Below are 21,026 nucleotides of genomic sequence, written 5' to 3'. Positions count from 1 at the left end.
ACAAATATGAACGCGACCCCAATAGATCGGTCGGTGAGCTGTTATCGTCCACCTTGACCGCACGTTAACACTGACAGATCATTAGCACGGTACAGGCATAGCACAGGACATCTCGAAAACAAGGACAGCAGCGAGGAAGGAGGAAGCGATCCGCCGTCCTCGGGCCACGTTCAAATGTCAGCGGCTATGTTAGCTAGGCCGCCGAAAGGCCCGGATCCCCTGGCTGGACGCACAGAATTGTTCCTCGCTCTCCTTTTACCCGCCTCATTTTCTTTGCAAATAAATGAAAGGTCGCCATCTTTATCCAAACAAGTTAAGAAATAACAGAGTGAGGACTAAAAACAAGATCAAGGAATCAAATCGGAATGAGTAGCCCGCTATCATTGCTAATGTTTGCTGGACGAGCGGGCACACGCACACAGCAAACGCACTTTATATTGTTTAACTGTTTACTTTTGAAGGAAATACTTAAAGTACTTAAACACACTTTATGTTGTTGAAATGTTTACTTTTGTTGTGAACAAAATACGTGTAAGTACAGGTTGTTTACGTGACCAGTTGTCTCAGGTTGTGAGAGTGTGATTTATTTAATTTGCTACATTGACTGTAAACACACTTTATATTGTTTAACCGTTTTACTGTTGAAGAAAATACTTAAAGAATGTCTACCAAACCAGTTGTCTGAGATTGGGAGTTTGCTTTATTGAATTAGGATTACAGAGTTTAAAACACTTTATGTTGTTGAAATGTTTACTTTTGTTGTGAACAAAATACTTCAAGTGCAGGATAAACATTGTGCAATAAATATTGAAGGTTATGTACCTTAAGTACCTATCTGTTCCACTTATTATAATAACTCAAACAGTTACTTTCTCTGGTACATTTATTATAAAGTAATTCAGTTACTTTTTGGCTCAAGTAGTGAGTAACTATAATAAATTATTTTTTAAAAGTTACTCCACCACTTTCCATGACAAACAATGAGTAAAGATTTACGTTTGAAATGGAAAAAAAAAAAAGAGGAAAAAATCTAATCTATTGGCGGTGCTTGCAAACAGCGACGACCTAAGAAGCTTACGTATCATCAGTCCACTTTTCGGAAACACGCGGATCATCAGATTAAAAAAAAAAAGTGGGATTAAGTTCAACTTGTCGCCAATCTGATGGCAAGAGCCTCTTAAATAACCAACTCATGAATATTCATACAGTCGGGCCTGACGCTGGCCTATGATTGGCCGGCTGACAGGCAGCAGGTGCAGTCCAGCAATAAAAAGTAAGAAAATATAGATTAGCAGTCCGAGTCGTAGGATTGATTGCACAGTAGTAACAGTGTTCCAGACACGTTGCGTTCCAAATACATCACATTTCGCGTGCCAACGGTGGCGGCAAAATGATAATGAACTGAACCCCAAATAGAATGTGGAGCGTGAACGCTAACACTTTGTTAGCATGTGGCTTGCCGCGCTAAAAGTGAATCCCGCCCGATCTTGGGTGTTGTCGAGGTGCGAACGAGTGGCAAATAATACTTGTCTGCTTCATGTTTCTCGCTAAAATCTATGTCAGCATAGCAAAACAAAATTCATATTGCTACATGAATCAGAAAAAAAATCTGCAAATATTTGACACCCATCATAATACTGCATTAAAGAATATATACTGTATGTTATACAGGAGCTACATATACATAACAGCGCTGAAGAAAAAAAAAAAATCAGTGGCTAGTATGAATATAGAGTATGCAGCCTACCTAAAACAGAACCCTGCGGTTCCTTGAGGACTCTTTGCTGAGTTAATTTGAAAACAAGGTGTGTGGTACAATGTCCTTTTTCAAATGTCAAACCTTTACTAGCAAAAGGTACGCTACGCTCTTTCTTTTGCTCAAACGCGAGGCGACGCGACTCAAAGTAATGCTAAGGTCATGCCAAAGCAAGATTGCCACTTTGACCGGGAAGCGAGATTAGTGGCGGTATCGACTCAGGCGCATTGTCCCGCTCGGCGTCAAACGATGGGTTGGGATGGGTTGCCTCAGCCGCGTCTGTCATCTTCCAACGCCCGCTGACTTCCCGTTGGATGGCAACGGCAACCTGATGAAAAGAAAGAAAAGTAACCCCCCGCCGACGCTGCGCCATTCATTACCTGTTACCGTGGCAACCGTGGCAAGCGAATGACAGCTTTGTGCCATAAATAGCAGTAGATTCCAGTCAGACAATGTTATTTCGGACGACCGTCTGCAACAGCGGTTGTCCTCATTAGCCAGAGGGGGCAACGCCGTGGACTGGTCGCCAGTCAATATCAGGGCACAATGAGCGCTATTGTAGATAAAGACAGAGACAGAAGATAGCTAGGTGGTCAAACAATGGTTCATATTCAGTCCATATTTCCAGACAATCAGATAACTAGGTGGACAAACAGTTCATATTCAGTCCATATTTCTAGACAATCATGTCTTTTGTTTCATGTTGTATTTTGCAATCAAGAAGAACATTGTAGTCTATCAATCAAGGCAATAAAGGACAATATGATGAAAATTGATCAATTTCAAGACCAGAGTCCATTTTGGGGTCATCTTTTTAACTGTGTATTTACAGCCCCGCTCATTTGCATTGAAGAAGAGTCGCGTCCAATCCTCTCACCGGCCGTAAGTCTGAAAGGTCTTTAAGAGCTTAAAAAGAGCAACCAGACTTTTACGCTGTGGCCTGTTGCTATTTTTAGTGGTAGGATGCTGGCTAATTCGCCTCGACACTGAACTTGTGGGGAAACGTCCCAAAAGAAATCCTCAAGGACAAAATTACTTCATTTGAGACAAATGCACACCCACACTTCCACCTTTCCCGATTGTTCTGGGCAGACGGACGACAGCTCATTTATTTTCTGAATTCTACTTAACAATTGGTGTTCACTATGAAAGAAAAAACAAACCAAAATCAAGCAGCAGAAAGAGAGCACATCATGTAATGATGAAATGAACATGTAATCAATCAATAAATCAACTTATCATGTGACAAACTGACGAAAAGTAAAAAAAGTTAGATGACGTCATCTTACCGTTATCTCTCGCGCACGCGCGCGCCCTCCACACCTGCGCGTTCCATCACGGTGCATTCACGGACCCTCGGTTGTTTGAGTGTCACTCGGGAGACATGCGCTTCAAGAGTGTGGAGGGGTTCTTTCGTTTCTTTTCTCATCTTTTTTTTTAGATTCCCGTCATCGTTCAAACATTTCCTGTTGCTGTGCTACCGAGAAGGAAGTCCTAAGTCAGTGCGACGGGCGGCTTCCGTCTTGTGACCGTCCAAAAGCGCCCCCCCCAACACACACACACATACACAGTGAGCCGTAGCCGTGCTCGGACGTTAACTCGAACGCTGGGCAGGCTTCACGTCCGCGGAGCGGGTTCGGTTTGCGTCGTCATCGACGACGACGGATTCTGCGCTCTGTGCTGACTGTGGCGGTGGGTCGGGTGCCGTCAGGACACGGAAGTGGTGGCCTGCCTTAGCCATTGCGATGCCAGGTGGCGGCAGAGAACATGGAGGCTAACTAACTAGCTGCCCACGCAGCCTCTGCGGCACTTGGACGACACCAATATGCCGGCGGGTAAGAACAGAAAACGTTTCCAACTTGAATGGCGATTACTATTTCGGACGGGGACGCGAGCATTGACAAGTCTGAGATCAAATATGAGTGGTGCGTTTAAGGACCCCGCGGCTGGGGAGGCGTGTTTCGACAAAAAGTGAACCCCCGTTTATCGCGGGGGAGGCGTGCCAAACCAGCCGCGATTGGAAAAGAACCGCTATGTAGAGCCCTTTGTAAACATCTCTTTTTCTTGGAATTTAGACATGTTTAAAAACATGGTTCCGATCCCACTCGCGGTTCCGACTACCGATATTTTCTTGTTGAATACTTAAGTCAACTACCTTACTTTTTTTTGCTTTTAAAATAATTTTCTTGTGTATTTGGAGTCTCCAGGAGTGTAGAAAAGTGTAATACATCCCTCCAGGTGCTGCAGAGATACTTTTATGATCTGTTTGGGGAGCTATTTTTTATTCTGTTCAGTTTTGTCCGTTTTCTATTACTTATTTTTATCTATTACATCACTTCCGTAGGGGTGGGACAGACCAAATAAGGTCCATTAAAATATTTTCTGACAGTAATCCGGTCCGTGGTGCTAAAAAGGTTGGGGACTACTGTTGTAGACTATAAATGATGGTCCGACCCCACCCCCACACATTGGATCAGCCCTCTGGGAAAAATCACGGCTTTCCCGATTATCCAGCACGCCATTGGCGGTCGATTGACATCTTGGAAAAGTCCAACAGCTCTTATGAGTGTCGGATGGTGAACTCACCCCGGAGCCTACCTGTACGACCCGCGATCGCCAAAGCTGTCGGAAATGATTCGTCGGCCTGTCCTGGAAGACGGATTAGTGTCTGGGAAAGGTCACGACTCAAATGATCGCCAGCTCTGCAGACACGAAACAAAGCTGCCCTGGCCAGCCTCACACAACGACCCGATCAAGTCACAAATCCGCACTTGGACCGGAGAGACTTTGGTTGCGTCCTATTTTTGTGTGTGAGTGAGTATATGAGAACGTGTGTTGGTCATGCCCATTGGCACGTTAGCGCTTTGCGCTGCAAGGGCAGAGAGAGAGTGGGCGACCGAGGGCCAGATGCCTGAGAACGAGAGACATGTCAACGTCTGCCTAACAGGCCGAGCGCCGCTTCATCTCCTGCACACCGAGTCGGGAAGGAATCTACTTTGTGAAAACCAAGGCGTGTAGGTGCATGTGTGCCTCTTAGTGTGGAAGCTTCCCAGCACGGGGGCCGGCGACCATTCATCCGCGCTCTCGTCTCAGGCGTTTGACCCACTCACGCGCAGTGTTCAGTCAGATGCCAGCATTCAGACAGGTGCTCCAACCAATGGGAGGGAGGGAGGCGCGCTCATGTTGCTGCTGCAGGACAGCAGATGTTTGACGGGCGTCAGAGGACATTGAGCTTGTCTTTCATGCCTCATTAAGCTGTGCCAGCTTCGAGCTGAATGTTCAGACTTTGAGGAAGTGCTATTGCAATTAGTGGCTATCTGTTTGAATGGACGCACATTTCTGGCGGCGGCGCCTTTCAAAAGTCTGAAAATTGAACCGCGACAGCCACGAGGCGCTCCTCCATATGAAATCTCTGTTGTTCCATTTTAATAGCTAATTTGTTGTTTCTTGCAATCAAATGAACTCGCATCGTTTGGGCACCTTTGCTAGGTTCTTACATTTCAATAAACATGTCAAACTAGGATGATTCCAATTTCACTCAGGCCCGAGTCTTCTTCAAGACCATCCAGCAGCTTCTCTGCATTGCTACCCGAGATGGCGAGTGTCTCGCAAGTCGCATTGTAGTCGAGAGCAAGCAGGAGAGAAAAGGAACGAAGGAACTGCAACTTGGCTAGCGCGCTAACGGTCCGTTATGCTGGTGTTGCAGGAGTTTGCGGCTGCTGCGGGCCGCTCAGACCTCGCTACAAACGTCTGGTGGACAACATCTTCCCAGAGGACCCCAAGGTGAGATGACTCGTTCTTTGTGGTTTTCAAATATCATTCCGACTCACACACACACAAAGCTGTGACGCTAATTTTGTAGCCAACTCGTTAGCCTTCAAATGTCCTTCCAAGTCGAGTGCATTCCAAAACGAGAGAACTTTTCCTTTACAGGTACAAACATATTTTCATGCAGGTCGGAAGCACCTCGAGTCCGTGCTAGCTATTTGTTGTTAGCATTGTTAGCATTCTTGATAACATCCCCGTACCGTTCTTGCACTCAGGACGGTCTGAGCAAGTCAGACATGGAGAAGCTGACCTTTTACGCCGTGTCGGCTCCGGAGAAGTTGGACCGCATCGGGGCGTACCTGGCGGAGCGCCTCAGCCGCGATGTTGTGCGCCATCGCTACGGGTGAGTAGCACGGGCCGCAATTGGTGCCCAAGAGGGTTGTTGGACCATCGTACGCCTGAGCAGGAGGCAGATGCTACGTTAGCATTGTGGCTAGTGCCTGGTGTGCATACAGAGCTAAAGGGGCTGTTTCTGTGTGTGCTCGCTGCTCAGGAACGTGGTGATTGCCATGGAGGCCCTGGACCAGCTGCTGATGGCTTGTCACTCGCAGAGCATCAAACCCTTTGTGGAGAGCTTCTTGCACATGGTGGCCAAGCTACTGGAGTCCAGGGAACCTGACCTGCAGGTCCTGGGGACCAACTCGGTGAGAACGCCGTGTGTATGCGGAAGAATGTGCAAGGGGGGGGTCCAAGCACGAGCTCCCTCGCGTTCTCTCTTTGAAAGATTGTTTTTTTCCTTGCCTGCTCCATGGTGAACGCTTCATCCCAGCAGGAGGCCGAGCTGCAGCATTTACCACTGGTGATTTTTATTTATGAGTGGGCTTTTCTTTGGCGAGCGGCCCCTTTTCTATTTGTGGTATTTCGAGGCTGACGAAGGAGCCGGCAGCTTCGAGGCGGGGCGGCGCTTTGGGGTTCACTCTTGGGTTAATGTCAATTTCGTCCTTCACAACGCAGCCTCGTCTGTGTGGATGTGTGCTCGCGTCTAGTTTGCGTGGGATCCTTGATGCGTCACGGCGCAGGAAAAAGAAAGAGATGGCCGAAGCTGCTCATTAGGCACCAAGCCAGAGCAGCCATTTAAATATGGTGCTCTCCTGCAGCAGCTCCTCTTTGTGCCACAGCAATATGAACTATGTATATGTGTGTGTGTGTGTGTATATATATATATATATGTATGTGTATTTTGGTCATGGGAAGTTGTCACTGACGATTTTTTTTTTTTTTTATGCCCCCCACCCTGCAGTTTGTGAAATTCGCCAACATTGAAGAAGACACTCCATCCTACCACCGCCGCTATGACTTTTTTGTCTCTCAGTTCAGTGCCATGTGCCACTCCACCCACGAGGACCCGGACACCAAGACCAGGTCGGTACCTCTTAGTCATTGCTTAATGATGACAGGATGGACAGACATTCTGTCCATGAACAGTTCCAGATATTGTAGATGGACACATCTGATTATAATGAGAGATACGTCATATGTCGGTATTGATGTATAGCCGTGGTCACGGACTCTGGTCCTCAAGGGCTCTCGTCCACAATGTTTTTGAAATGATGACCTCATCAGCGAGCTCTGTAAATGCGTCATGAGCATTCTGTTCATTTCAATTAAGGACAGGTGCCCCGGAGGTGAGCCCATTAGACGTAGATATCGTCTTGACAGATGTATCCACGCGAGTCATTTTGTTATGCTCTTTCCATGTGACAGATAAATGTAGATACAAACATAATGAGAATGTTTTTCAACTAATGTTGCACCCAACTGTTTTTTTTCTTTTTCGTCCGCGGGCGTCAGGATCCGAGTGGCTGGCATCAAGGGTCTGCAAGGGGTGGTCCGAAAGACTGTCAACGACGAGCTGCAGGCCATCATCTGGGAGCCGCAGCACATGGACAAACTCATCCCGTCCATGCTCTTCAACATGCAAGACTCTGATGACATGGAGAGGTAACACAACAGATCTCCTCACAATACACTGGCGCCTCAACATAAGAGCCATCAACCTAGAAATCTTTCGCGGTGCGAGCCACTTCATTGTCTATTTAGTTAGTTAGTTTTTGGCATTTGCTGTCATTTCAATGGGGAAAGATGATTTCAGATGGAGGCGTTTTGAGTGAGTTTGTTTTTGCCGTTCTCCTGAAGTCGTTTCCATGTCAACAGAAATCTTTTTTTAGACATTTTCCTGCCTTCTTTTCTGTCTTCCTCCTTTGGCAGCTTTCCCCTGGCTAAGGGTGATTATTTCCCCACGCAACCGGAGCGTCTCTGTGTGTCACCGGTGTCCAATTATCTGACCGAGATCGGGCCGCCACCATCTGCCACTTTTAATGGCGTTCCCATCGGATGCTCGTACCGGCCTAACGACCTCGCCTGCCCGCGCCCTTCGCCCGGGCAGCCACGTGAAATATTTTTCAAGGGTCAAAGTACACCCATGCTGTTAGTTCTTGTGAGACATCTAATTTCTCTACTCCACATTACCAAAGTGAAAATAACCCCACAATACCAGTTAAACCACCAACTGAAGAATAAAATCAGTAAACCTCATTCGAACAATGGCTAAGAATGTGTTTTAAGGTGCACGAGGTCTTTCGCAAGAGAGGGAGCGAGTGGCAACGCAAAGGGCCCTCCCCCTTCCGAGCCTCCGCTTCGTCCTGGCTTTTGTTTAACGTGACGTTGTTAATGCGAAGCTTGCATCTTTTCCAAAACACAAGGAGCGACATTTTTGCAGATTTTCAGACCAAACCATTCGCCAACTGACTGTTCTCCATTCTGCGCTTTCAATGATGTCCTTTTGGACTCCAAATGTCATCTCATTTGATCCATTGTAAATAAAATATTTGGTGAGTAAACTGATGGTTGCGGTCCAACTCACGTTTGCTGTTTATATATGTGTGTGTCAGGGTGGGGGCAGTGCATCCGAGCACGCCGTGCGTGTCGGGTCAAGACGGCAACGAGAATCCGGCAGCGCTGGCCGAGAGCTGCTTCAGAGAACTGCTGGGACGCGCCGCCTACGGAAACATGAACAACGCCGTCAGACCCGTGCTCGTGTGGGTAACACACACACACACGCCGGGGCTGCTGGGTTGCACGCGACTCTGTCGCAATCACTTACGGAAAACACATGAAATAGATTGCACATAGTGGAAACACTCATAAACTATGCATGGAAGCGAAACACACACACACACTAGTGATGACTTCCCCCATGCAGCCATTCGATTGACTCGCACTGTGAGTCATGTCAAGTGAGAACAAAGGTGTGCTCATTTGCATGCCACTCGTTCATTTTCAAGGCATTGAGTGCGCGTCTCGCCTCGTTATGAACGTTCAATTCCCTGGTCTTGGCCTTTGGGGGTCTCATGCCCTCCGGCGGTCGACCTCACGAAGCATCGCTGGTGTGTGACGCCGAGCGCCTCGCAGTCTTTGAACGGCTGCACGGCTTCTCTCTTTTCTTTCTTGTGGTGTCACTGGCCAGGCTGGGGGGGTGCGATGCTGCTATAAATAGAAGCAGGGAAGGAAGAGGAGGGCCAGAGGAGGGGGGCCAGGGGGGGCTCACATTGACGTCACGTCGGACTGCAGCTTCATAGAGGTTCATGTCGGTCCTCTTAAAATGGATGCTGTGCTTTTTGTATGCACTGCGAGTCATACTTGACAGCGTCAAGATGTCCTTGTGGACGATTCTGCAACGGTTTTAGCCTGGCGAGATTTTCTGTGCTTGTTATTTTATTTCTATGCATGGCTTCCTGAGACTTTTTTTTTTCTACTGATGAAACTGGCTGGTCTCAAGATAGACAAGCTGGCTTGGTGTCAAACTCATCTTTGAAGGCAATAGAAGCGCTCCAATCGTGGAGTTGGCGACCATTCCGCTTTGCACGGTGTCAACATTCATGTGAGCGGGATCACAAAGGGAAAAATGTGCACATTGTGATGTCATTTGTTTGGGAACCTGATGGTGTGTGGAGAGAAGCTGTTCTTTTCGCCGCCAATAGTAAGGCCTGGCTATGGAAGCTAACGCTCATTTAGCACCGCCTAGCTCGGCGTGACAATCGGGGTGCGTGATTGACAGGTCGAAAAGCCTCCGGGACGGCCGCCGCATAACACCAGCGACCTCACGGAGCGGTAGGCATCACGCCAGCTGCCGTCGTCCTCATCGAGAGGCGAGCGGCAGCTGCGGCCTAGTCGGCGAGCCGATCTGTCGCCCGCCATCTGCGGCGCGCGACCTTGTGTCGACTTCCCGCGCACGCGTGACTTGGTGACATGAGGCTTTTGCGTCCGCAGCCACCTGGACAACCATAACCTGTGGGATCCCAACGAGTTTGCCGTTTCCTGCTTCAGGATCATCATGTACTCCATCCAGGTCAGACTCCTCCTTCAGCAATTCCTCACAAAAATCCCATTTGAACTCCAACGAAGCCGCCGTTAGCCAGCGAACGATGAGCTCTTGACAAAACTCAGCCCAGCTTGAAATGACAGCGTTGTTGTTCTCCTGGCGGCGTGGCAGGCGCAGCACTCTCACCACGTCATCCAGCAGGTCCTGGGTCACCTGGATGCCAACAACAAGAGCCCGCCTCGGGTACGTGCCGGCATCGTACAAGTGCTGCTCGAGACGGTGGCCATCGCTGCCAAAGGCTCCGTGGGTGAGTCAATTTTATACAGTGCACCTAAAATGTCGACTGAAAAATCCCTCGTAGCTACGTCATTCCATCCATCAGCGGTTTCCCCACACGTTCCACTATGTCGCCCGGCAGGGCTTTTTGTGTGTGTGTGTGTTTGACCATCTGCATTTTGGCAAAATAAACCAAATGTCTGGCGGCCAGGAAGCATCCAAGAGTGCAAAGGAGGTGACGCGGCGGACAGCGAACACGCCACCCCTCCCAACTTGTGGCTCGGTACGCCATCAAACGTAGGGCCACATGTCGTCAGGCAGGGCTTTATGAAAATCAACTTGATTGTTGCAAATAAGATTTGAATTTGTTGATAACAAATGAAATAATTGTAAATTAGAAATGGATCGTCAGTTAATAGTCAATTTTGGAATGTTTTTCTCAACATTTCTGGTTTTTGTTTGAGAGCAGAAACGTTTGCCCAGACCTGATGTCACATGTGCCAACGTGTTCTAGCGAGTGCCAACATGTTCTAGCGTGTGCCAACGTGTTCTAGCGTGTGCCAACGTGTGCGAGCCTAGCCTAGCCTCAGAGGCAAGCGGTCATAGCGTGAGTTTGTTTGTCGGCGCGATACCCGCAATTTGGACACTCACTGGCCACCGGGCGGCGCTGTTTGTTCAGGGCCGACGGTGCTGGAGGTGTTCAACACGCTGCTGAAGCACTTGCGCATGAGCGTGGACCTGGAGCTGGGCGAGGGCTCCCGCAGGAACTCGGGCGCCAGCACCTCGTCAGGCCGCAGCAAGGAGAGTGACGAGCGTATCGTGCAGAACGCCATCATTCAGACCATCGGTACGCATTTGAACGCGACTAGTCCCGCATGTGTGCGCGCCCAGCCGACACGCTTTTCTCGCGCTCCGACAGGTTTCTTCGGCGGTAACCTGCCCGACTACCAAAGGGCCGAGGTAATGATGTTCATCATGGGAAAGGTGCCCGTCTACGGGACGCCGTGCCACACGCTGGACACCGTCAAGATCGGGTGAGTCGCAAGGATTGTCGTCGCTTCGAAGGGCCACCTCGCTACTTCACTCCGAATTTCCAGCCTGTTGACGCAACAGCCGCTGACGTTGTTGTTTTGTTTTTCCTCTCAATTTCCGGGACGGCTTCAGGCATCAGGGGACCAAGAGGATCCAGACCATGTTGCTCAGCTCCCTCATTATGGTCAGAGACCACTCTTTAAATTAAAACGGGTCTTATTCCGCATCTTGATTTGGGTGCCGTTACTTGCAGGTGACGTCCGGTTTCAAGTCCAAGTCGATGTCGGGCGCTCTGCCGTCCCCCTTCCTGGACCCGCTCTTCTCCATCTCTTTGATGGAGGACAGCGAGCTGCGCCAGCTGGTGTTCGAGATCCTGCACAACATCATCGACAGACACGACAACCGCGCCAAGCTACGAGGAATCAGGTGCCGCCCGCGACTTGCCGCCGACCTCCGACTGGCTGCCAAATACGATTGATTTGATTTCTGACGAATGCAATACACGTTGGAAATCATCTTCTGCCTGTCCTTCCCTCCGCTTGGACATGTCCGTGTGCGTGCCCAAGGATCATCCCCAATGTGGCGGCTCTAAAGATCAAGCGGGAGAAGATTTCCAAGCAGGACGTGGCCTTCATGAAGAAGGTTGGTCATTATTTGCTCGGAAACCCCAAAGGTCGCTCATTATCGGCCGCTGTCGTGGTGAGGCGCAGAAACCGGGAGTGAGGCTCACTTGTTGTGTGTGTGTTTGTGTCAGCACGGCCAGCAGCTGTACCGCCACATCTACCTGGGCTGCAAGGAGGACGACAACGTGCACAAGAACTTTGAGCTGCTCTTCACCACGCTCGCCATCCTCACCATCGAGCTGGCCAATGAGGACGTCGTCGTGGAGCTCGTCCGCCTGGCCGTCGCGGTGCAGGTCTGCGCCACCCGAAGTCGCACCTCGCCCGCATGCAAACATGCTCAAGCTTTCAAACGGGTGTCTGTTGTACCCGCACGTAGGACATGGCTCTGTCCGCGGAGGAGAATTTGTCCGTGTGGCTGCGTTGTAGCTTGCTGGCCTTGGTGGCGGCGTACCTCAACTTCCTGAGTCAGATGATCGCCAACGCTGCTTTCTGCCAGCACGTCAGCAAGGTCTGCGCCTCCGCCCGGCTCTTCGCCCGCACCTCTGCCCACGCCCGCTGTTGTCGTCTTTCAGGTCATCGAGCTGCGCAACATGGACGCTCCCTACCTTCTACCCGAGCACGTCTTCCGTGACAAGTGCCCGTAAGTCCATCTTCTTCTTCTCTGTCTCACCCCACGCTGAGCTCTCTCTCGGTGTGGCGCGCACAGGCTTCCCGACTGCCTGGACAGGGACGACGCGGCGCTCTTCTTCCAGAGCACTGACATGGCCGAGAGTCTGGCGGGCGCTGGCTACAACGCCGACAGACTCAACGTTCCCTATGTGCCACAGGTCACAGGTAACGTCACCTTTGGCCTTCTCCTCTTCTCTTTTGCTCCTCTCCTCTTCAAATTGTCCATTCTCCCGGTCACCAGTTTCTTGTAGTTTCTTGTCCATTTTGCGCAAGGTCTGCTCCAAGCGGAAGCTTTGTTTTGAAAATCGTTACGTGACTTTGATGTTTCCCTCTTCTGTCAGTGCTTTACACAGTGGGCAAAATCCTGCACAGGTGCAAACAGACATCCAGAGGTAACCATAGCAACTGTAGTCACCAAGCAGAGCACCGACGTGACCTTTGAAATAGGCGTTCTCAAACCTTCGGGGTCCGGCGAGCAAGAACCATTGCTGCGTTTGGTTTGGTTTTGCTCAACTTTGCCTTTGTCTGCTTGGCGATAGCCCTTGAAATGAAATTCGATGTCTCCGAATCATTTTTCATTCCAAAACAAAACGGGTAGTAATAAATCGACATTTGACAAACCTACCAATTACCAAATATTTGGTTTGTATTCCAATCTCGGCACTCGGGATCTCTTAGTGCGGAGGTGTGGCTATGAAGGCGAGCCAACAATGCACATCATTTGCTGCGATATTTATGGGGGGACCCCAGTTTGAGAAGCGCAGCTTTGTAGTGTTGTTGAGTTGCGTACTGTTTGCACCGCTAACACTTGTACCCGCCACCCGCGGCTCATGTGGCGTCATGGTGAGTATTTGACGTCTTTCACGTTGTGGTTGGAGAAAGTCCTTTATCCTGTGTTAGCTTGTGCTAGCCTCATAGCTAAAAGTAGCGCCAACGGGAAGCGCTCACGGAGTTCTCCGCGTCACCGCCGCCAACCTGTTAGCGCTGACCGTGCACCGTCCCGCAGATGAAGAGCGCCTGACCCGGAGGAAGAGCTTTGTGGACACCATCTCCTTACAAGTGGACATCCTGGCCAGCAGCCTGCCGGACAAGGTCAGTCGATACGCCCGAGACGCCGACAGCTATCCTCTGACCACTTTCTACCACCAGAGGGTGATAGTGAGCAAGTCGACTACAGTTGACCTTGATTTCCCCTTCTATCAAGTCTTATTGTCATCTACAGTATGTTTGTACAACGGTGCATCGCAGTCTTCTATCCTTCCTCCGCAAAGAATGAAGAGCAGAATTGTTTGTTCTGCTTGATTTGTTGATGGTTGAAAGTTGATTTGTTGACCTGCCGTTAACTTTCTTATGGTGCAACAAACCCGCGTGTGCGTTTAGTCGCAGCTGGCCGAGGAGATCACCTTTGAGACCCTGAAGAAAGCCATCGGTAAGATGCCGACGCATTACAAAAAGACAACAGCGACAAACATCAGACTGTGAACACCTACTCATTGCCTGCGTGCAGACACGAGTGTCCTGGAGGATCAAGAACGCGAGCGTCGCCGGCAGGTGATGGAGAAATTCCAGAAAGCTCCATTTGAGGAGATCGCAGCGCACTGCGAATCCAAGGTACTCACAGCACATTTAACAGCGGCGCCTACGCTCACCTAACCTGCCCCTCTTGCGTGTCCATGTAGGCCAACATGCTACACGAGCGTCTGGCGCACATCTTTGAACTCACCATCAGGTGAGTACCCAACATCATCACTCGATGCTCGACTCGCAATGAGCTCATGGCGTGACGTGCCCCACCCAGACCTCCCCCAAGCCCATCCGGCGTGCTGTCAGTTTCCTCAGGCCACACCCAGCACCAGTCGGTGCCCATCTACGAGATGAAGTTTCCTGACCTCTGCGTCTACTGAGCGCACGTCCACACATAGGCGTTAGTAGTGTTGTCACTCATATCACAGCATATGGAAAGAGCAGTATCATCATCACCATGCACTTTCACGAGCGTCAACGAACCTTGACCACCTTTCAGAATTCAAAATGGCCTCTGAAAAAAAAGTTTGGCCTTCTAAGGAAAGAACTTTGGATTAACTCCCAAGAAAGTAAAGAACTGTACACAAGCGTGAGGACGCTTGGCAAACTCTCTCGCAAGCGGACGCTTCCATCTGGCCTCCAAATGAATGTTAACGATAGAGGCGCCGCAAACGGGTCCGCTCAATCAAGCGCAGTAGGAAACAGATGCCCATCCGCTTGATTTTGCCGAGCAAGTGTGGTTTGCTTTAGCGCTCGATGCTCCATTTTTCAATCACAGTCAACTTGATTGTATTGCGGAAGACGGGAAGTCCGTCGTCAGTTGTCGGGGCGGCAACGTTGTTTCACGTGGCTTGGTCTGGATTTGACGCCTTTGGTCCATTCACAGCAAACGATGGACGCTCGTTAATTTGAAAGCGCTTTGTTGTTTGTGGTCGAATCATGACAATGTTGCGGAAATAAAGTTCACTCGACACTCCATCTTGACAAAGTGCGTCTTCCTTGCCACATTGCTTTGATTCGAGCGGCCTTCTCTAGGCTTCTTCCTCTAACTGTTTTGTAGCTCACCTTGTTTGGCTATGAGAGGGAGGAGCTTCCAAACGAGAGACTGCCCCAATGGATTTTTGTTTTTTGCCTATTTCAGTAAAATGCAGAACGAAAAACCTAAGGATGACATGTCATCATGTCACGGAGGGTGTGTGTAAGAGGTGGGGGTTTTTTTTGTTGAAGGGTTTTTTTTTTTTTATTAGTTTTTTGAACCAATAAAAGACATGATGGAAGAGGATCGAGGCATGTTTCCATGGTAACAGCTGGCGACATGCTGCAGCATCAAGTAAAAATAGCACAACCCTCTTGTTGCTCTAAAAATCACAACACAATGTCTGGACTACAATATCCTCTGCGAATTGAGCTATTTCCAAATATGGCCGTCATATCTACTTGACTAGCACAGATATATAACACACCAACAAACTCTGCAGATCAGTCCACAGAATCTCCTTCCTTCCCAGTAAGTGCAATTTGGGCAATCATACGTTTCAACAAAGCCCAGCTCAGGTAATTGGAAAACATTTTGACAATGGAGAAGTGAAACGTCAGTGATATCACATCGGTGAAACGCGACGTTTAGCGCGTTTGTTGTTTCTTGAGCGGTAGCAACGTGGCGTGTGTGACGTTTGTCTGTCTCCATGCGCGTTGGTAAAAGCCCGAATAAGCAAACTTGTCAGCGGAACGTTTCAAGAAAGTATAGAACAGCATATTTCTTTGTATTGTGGGGCAACTTGAAAATAAAAGCCGCAGCCACCTGGCTTTATGGGTGTAAGGTAACAGGTTGGAAGATGTTAAGCGTGGTTGATATTCGTGTTTCCTAATGTGCCTGAATGCAGCACCGGCGTTGGTTTCTAGGGCAACGCCGGACATCGGAAACGAAAGATGGTTCACAGTAAGTGCGCATTTTCCTCTCCTCAACCAAATGGTCTAATCCAACACAGACCAACTAATTCAACAAACTAATAGGTGACAAAGTGAATGATTGGCTGACTAGTTTAGTAGCATTACAGCTACGACGCTAGCTACAAAAATAAAACAAAAATCGAAGTCATTTAATGAGTAGACGACGAGTACAATGCAGTCGAAGTCAAGACCAAGTAGTTTATTGCCTGACGTACACTTTTCAAGCTGATTACCAGCGTATTGATTAGTTAACTGCTAACTAGTCCTCACCCGTGCGCATAGTCACAGAAGATCTGATCCGGCGCCGCGCCGAGCACAACGAGTGTGAGATCTTCTCCCTGGAGGAGGTCTCCCTACACCAGCAGGACATCGAGAGGATCGAGCACATCGAGCGCTGGTGCAGGGATCTGAAGATCCTTTACCTGCAGAACAACCTCATACCACAAATCGGTGAGGCCCACCTCTCGGGTTTGCTCGTGTGCGTGTCGTAGAAGCCCTACAACAATAGTCAGCGTTTGTGTGTGTGTCCGTCCCGGTCAGAGAACGTGGGCCGCCTAAAGAAGCTGGAATACTTGAACCTCGCCTTGAACAACATAGAAGTCATTGAAAACCTGCAAGGTGCGTGTGTGTAAACTTCACAAGCTTCACAAATTGATGCGCTTACTAGCTGAGCGATGGCACATAATTTACGTACATGAGAGAAAATAAGATCTCTTGTGAACGCCACTAAAACACAAATGTCAAGAAAGGACACCATCAATCAGTTGTTGCAAGCGTTCACTGCCACCTGACGAATTTATTGCGTTTTGTTATGGCGTGGAAGAGCGTCTTGCCAACTTTCTAAGGCATTGTAATGGCCCACGGGGGCCAGTAGATGGCAGCATCGCATCGCTTTGGGTTGCAGATCAGTATGGGTGCTCAGTTGAAGATGAAGTTCATCTCGTCGACGGACACATCCCGCATTCGCAAGTTTTAGCACAGGGAATGCAGATGTGCCGTGGAAGCGGTGCACGTGTGGCAGCATTTAGGAGAAGAAAAAAGGACGAGAAAATGCTGAGTCGTGCCATATTGCACAAAACAAAACCGAATTGCTAGCCAGGATGTGCACCTGAAAGCAGCTTCTGCAACAAAAGGAAAGCTAAAAAAACAGGGTGGCTACCTTGAAAACCTCGAAAGTGTGCGTGTGCGTGTGTAGGCTGCGAGAATCTGCAAAAGTTGGACCTGACGGTCAACTTTGTGGGGCGTCTGAGCAGCGTGGAGAGCCTGAAAGAAAACGTGCACCTACGTCAGCTCTTTCTGGTGGGCAACCCCTGCACGCTCTTTGAAGGCTACCGCAAGTACGTGGTCGCCACCCTGCCCCAGCTCAAGGTGACGATGGTTTCAAAGGTGCCTTTGGGTTCAGAGTTGGCTTTTCACGCAAGTTGCCCGTGTCCAGTGTCTGGACGGCACAGAGGTGACGCGCTCGGAGCGTATCGTGGCCAATCAGGGCCTGGAGGAGCTGAGGCGGCGCATCCTGGAGCAGGAGGACCAATACCTGAGGAAGAAGGCCCAAGAGGAGGAGGCCAACGCCAAGCAGGCCGAGGAACCGCCAAATGGGTGGGTATGAGACTGGAATTGCTCTTTTTCAAGGCAGGGCAGCGCAATTTCACGAGGTGGACCTTCATTGCTGGGGAAGCGGTCCGCTCAAAGGGCCTCACTCCGTTGGTTTGCACGCAGTGCTCCTGAGCCACAGAACGAGTCAGACGAAGAGCGACTCGAGAAGGAATTCTGGCACACGCCGTGCGCCTTCACTCCGGAATCCCGCTTGGAGGCTCATCGCCGCCTGGAAGCCAAGCGGACGGCCAGGGACAAGTGAGTCTACTCGCCAGCAGTACATGAGCAAAACCGACATTTTCAGCTGACAGGAGATGGCAGTAGCGTGCAAAATGGCTGCAATTGCTTCCCTATTCCGCAAAGTCCATATTCATCCACACACCTTAGCTGCCGCCATCTTGTGGGATCTGCCTGCCCTCTTATGTCCAGTGTGATCCAGTATGATTGTGAAAGGGTTGCGGTCCGACGAGTGACTCGGCTCAGCTCGGCACCGACTTTGACAGCGAGCTGTCAACGTGACCGCTGGCGGCGAATTATGGCCATGAGGCACTCGCCGCGGCCCTGACCTTCGCGGACGCTTTGGCCATCTCGCTAGCAATGGGCGCGGCGAGCCGAGGCCAAGAAACATCAGCTGCCTTCTTGTCATTTTCACGACTGAAGTTTGAGTGCGCGAGTGACGGATGGCCGTACAACACTCATCTCACGAGGGGTGAAGGACCTTGCCCATCTTCAGCCAGCCAGCAGCAACACGAGCATATACATCATCTAGCATGCTCACCCGACGGTGGTGTGTGTCCCTGCAGAGGCAACGAGAAGAAAGTCAAGCTCCCGAGGACTCTGATAACTGCTGATGGACGAGTTCTAAATGTCAATGAGCCCAAGTAGGCGCACACACACACACACACACACACACACACACACACACACACACACACACACACACACACACACACACACACACACACACACACACACACACACACACACACACACACACACACACACACACTATGATGAACTCTTGTGCCTTGGCAGGCTGGACTTCTCTCTGACGGAAGACGATGACAACAAGAGGATTGTTTTGGACCTGGCGGTCTACAGGTGCGCTCATTTGGGAGCCCGACAGCACCGAGCCTGACAAATGTTTCATTGCAAGCTTGGAAACGTAAACTCCTGGCTCCTCCCACAGGCACATGGACACCTCCCTGATGGACGTGGACGTGCAACCAACGTACGTCAAAGTCACCGTCAAAGGAAAAGTACGTTTTGAGCGAGTCGGCCCTGTTCATTTTGACATAGTTGGTAGACTGGACCACTTTGACGGAGGGAGGGAGGGAGGGAGGGAGGGGGTGATTCGTGGAAAAATGTCCAGTCATGACTAAGCCGCTTGTTAAGCGCCAAATCCCGACGGTGCAGATATTTCAGCTGGTTCTGCCGGCCGAGGTCAAGCCCGACAGCTCGACGGTCCGGCGCTCGCAGACCACAGGACACTTGCTGCTCCACATGCCCAGGGTACGCACACATACACGCACACGCACATTCGAGTGGTCCACTCTGACTCTCGCTCGTCGCCTTGTTACTTTGAAGGCTCAAGGTGAACTGGAGGTGACAAAAAGCGCCGCTCGGCCGTCCAAAGACGACCGCCGCCCCCATCGCGGTTCGGCCGACAGTAAACAAAGGTAAAGTCCCACACGCCGAGGTTTGGCTTGGCTACTTTTCAAGATTCCATCAGATTGATTTTAAACCATACACACATGCGTTCGTACGAAGGTCAAAGTATTGATGCAGCAAACAAAACCTGCCTGTGCAGGTGTGACAGGTCAAAGTTGAGGGCGCGAGACAATCGAGCGACTTTCTCAAGCATCTGAACTGCTGGTGTTTTTTGATGAGTACAGCGCTTGCTTTTGGCTGACCCCGGGATCGATGACGCCATGTTTGTTTCCACCGATTTCCTCGCAGCCACCCGGATGTCGCGAAGGTGCGACCCCGCTAGCGGGTCAGGTGGTTGGGCAGCATAGCTCCGCCTCTTATCTGCACGCTGCCTCTTATCTGCACGCCGGCAGATGAGCTTAAGATGGGCCCCGTGACCTGGCTGCGCTCCCCTGACGTTAAGCGGGAGTCTGCAAGACGCTCACGACACTCGCCGCCGCCTCAAACTCAATTAGAGTCGTCGGTGAAGGCCGACACAGCGCGCCGCAAAACCTTCTCCAAGGTCGGGATGTCGTCCAGCGACTCGCGCGACGGCTAATTGCGTTCCGAATCGCTGGCAGCTCAGGGCGTCCTGATGCCGCCTATTGTCAACCATTGTCTTCATGTAGCCCCTCCCCCAAACGTCACAGCCATGTTGGACACATCCCGTCACGGCTCGGGCCTACTTCTGGGCCGGCCGCCTAAGAGCTAAGCAAGCGCCCAACCCAGCATCTGTTTGCGTCCGGTTGACTCCACAGGGGGCGTGGCGTTGCCGAGTGGCTGGAAGTGGACGCTGGCGGAAGGGTGGACATCGCCAACATCGTGGTGGCACACCGGCGCGCCACCGAAGGGCCGTTAGACGCCTCTGGCCGGGGTCCTGACGTTGACGAGGAACCCTCGGAGGCATTTGTGGACGACCTCGACGTCCCGCCGCTCATTTAAGGCCAGAACAGAGAAGGCCCGAGATCAACAAGTTGAGACGTCGGGAAGCTCAACTCATGAAGAAGGGAAAAATAAAACAAATGTATGACTCTGGCTCGCTTGGCTTTGTGCTTGAGAGCGGGCGTCCTCGATGACATCTCGAGATCTGGTCAATCAAAGCCGTCGTTTGCTCGGATCGCCTTAATGTCGGTCAACAACGTGGAATGAAAATGTGCATCTCATCCTCTGCTCCCCGTCTGGAGTTCATTGCTTTTGTGTCTGTTGCCATGACTACACGAATCATCCTCGATTGCTGAGTCAGCAGGTGCACTCGGGTCGGGAAGGACCACTCGGGACCATGCTCATCTCTCTTTGCCTTCCTCTATTCTTCCTCCCTTTTCGACGTGTCCCTCCTACTTTTTCCTTGCCAAAGGGAGGGAGGTCACGCGCCCTCGTCTGCCAAGTCGAGACGGTGGCTCTGGAGAGGACTGGCAGAGCCTCCGGTCGGGTTGGCCGAAATCGGCCCGCTGCTGGTCATTTGCAGCCGTCATCTTCATTGCTGCTAATTAGCACGAAGGCGACAATGAAATGGGCCGAGCAGATGTGCGCTTAGTCTCATAATCCCGTTAAGGGCGACGCAGGCCCCAGCATTTCTCACTCACTACAGACTGTTGGAACGTTAACGATGTATTTCCAAACTTCTCACCTCACACTATTTGATTTTTTCCAAAATTCCCATGTATGTTTCTTAATTATTTTTACAGACTGACAGTTCTCCGAAGCGCGCTCCTGCTGATCGAGGAGTTTTCATTCGTCCAATTCGGCCCGTAAAATTTTCAAACCC

General features: G+C 50.4%; 2 protein-coding genes and 1 long non-coding RNA gene across 4 annotated transcripts; 2 read left to right on the top strand and 1 right to left on the bottom strand.

Moving 5' to 3' along the window:
• Window positions 1-680: 680 nt before the first annotated feature.
• Window positions 681-3,179, bottom strand: LOC119136666. The gene is made up of 2 exons (XR_005100787.1): window positions 3,046-3,179; window positions 681-2,309 (listed from the first exon to the last, which is right to left on the bottom strand). It is a non-coding gene; the product is annotated as an uncharacterized LOC119136666 (long non-coding RNA).
• A 141-nt stretch (window positions 3,180-3,320) lies between these two features.
• Window positions 3,321-15,005, top strand: efr3a (EFR3 homolog A (S. cerevisiae)). Of its 2 annotated transcripts, XM_037275278.1 has the most exons (24): window positions 3,321-3,591; window positions 5,463-5,539; window positions 5,800-5,927; window positions 6,078-6,228; window positions 6,825-6,946; window positions 7,376-7,525; window positions 8,476-8,622; window positions 9,854-9,932; window positions 10,077-10,212; window positions 10,861-11,028; window positions 11,101-11,215; window positions 11,346-11,397; window positions 11,467-11,639; window positions 11,780-11,855; window positions 11,968-12,129; window positions 12,213-12,344; window positions 12,409-12,476; window positions 12,543-12,670; window positions 12,847-12,897; window positions 13,518-13,597; window positions 13,886-13,934; window positions 14,013-14,116; window positions 14,185-14,234; window positions 14,304-15,005. In XM_037275278.1, the coding sequence occupies exons 1-24, from the start codon at window positions 3,582-3,584 to the stop codon at window positions 14,407-14,409; spliced, it is 2,514 nt and encodes an 837-aa protein (XP_037131173.1). In that variant the 5' UTR covers window positions 3,321-3,581; the 3' UTR covers window positions 14,410-15,005. The 2 variants fall into 2 exon arrangements, with proteins under 2 accessions (XP_037131173.1, XP_037131170.1); XM_037275275.1 differs by lacking the exon at window positions 12,847-12,897 and having other exon boundaries at window positions 3,322-3,591; window positions 13,512-13,597.
• A 127-nt stretch (window positions 15,006-15,132) lies between these two features.
• On the top strand, window positions 15,133-20,432 carry lrrc6 (leucine rich repeat containing 6). Its single transcript, XM_037275279.1, has 12 exons — window positions 15,133-15,968; window positions 16,262-16,429; window positions 16,520-16,597; window positions 17,175-17,347; window positions 17,415-17,575; window positions 17,696-17,830; window positions 18,376-18,453; window positions 18,608-18,673; window positions 18,762-18,831; window positions 18,989-19,084; window positions 19,160-19,251; window positions 20,020-20,432. The coding sequence occupies exons 1-12, from the start codon at window positions 15,959-15,961 to the stop codon at window positions 20,201-20,203; spliced, it is 1,311 nt and encodes a 436-aa protein (XP_037131174.1). The 5' UTR covers window positions 15,133-15,958; the 3' UTR covers window positions 20,204-20,432.
• The last annotated feature ends 594 nt before the right edge of the window (window positions 20,433-21,026 follow it).

Source organism: Syngnathus acus, chromosome 17, assembly GCF_901709675.1.
Source record: "Syngnathus acus chromosome 17, fSynAcu1.2, whole genome shotgun sequence".
Classification (NCBI taxonomy): Eukaryota; Metazoa; Chordata; class Actinopteri; order Syngnathiformes; family Syngnathidae; genus Syngnathus; species Syngnathus acus.
This window is presented reverse-complemented; position numbering and strand designations above follow the sequence as displayed.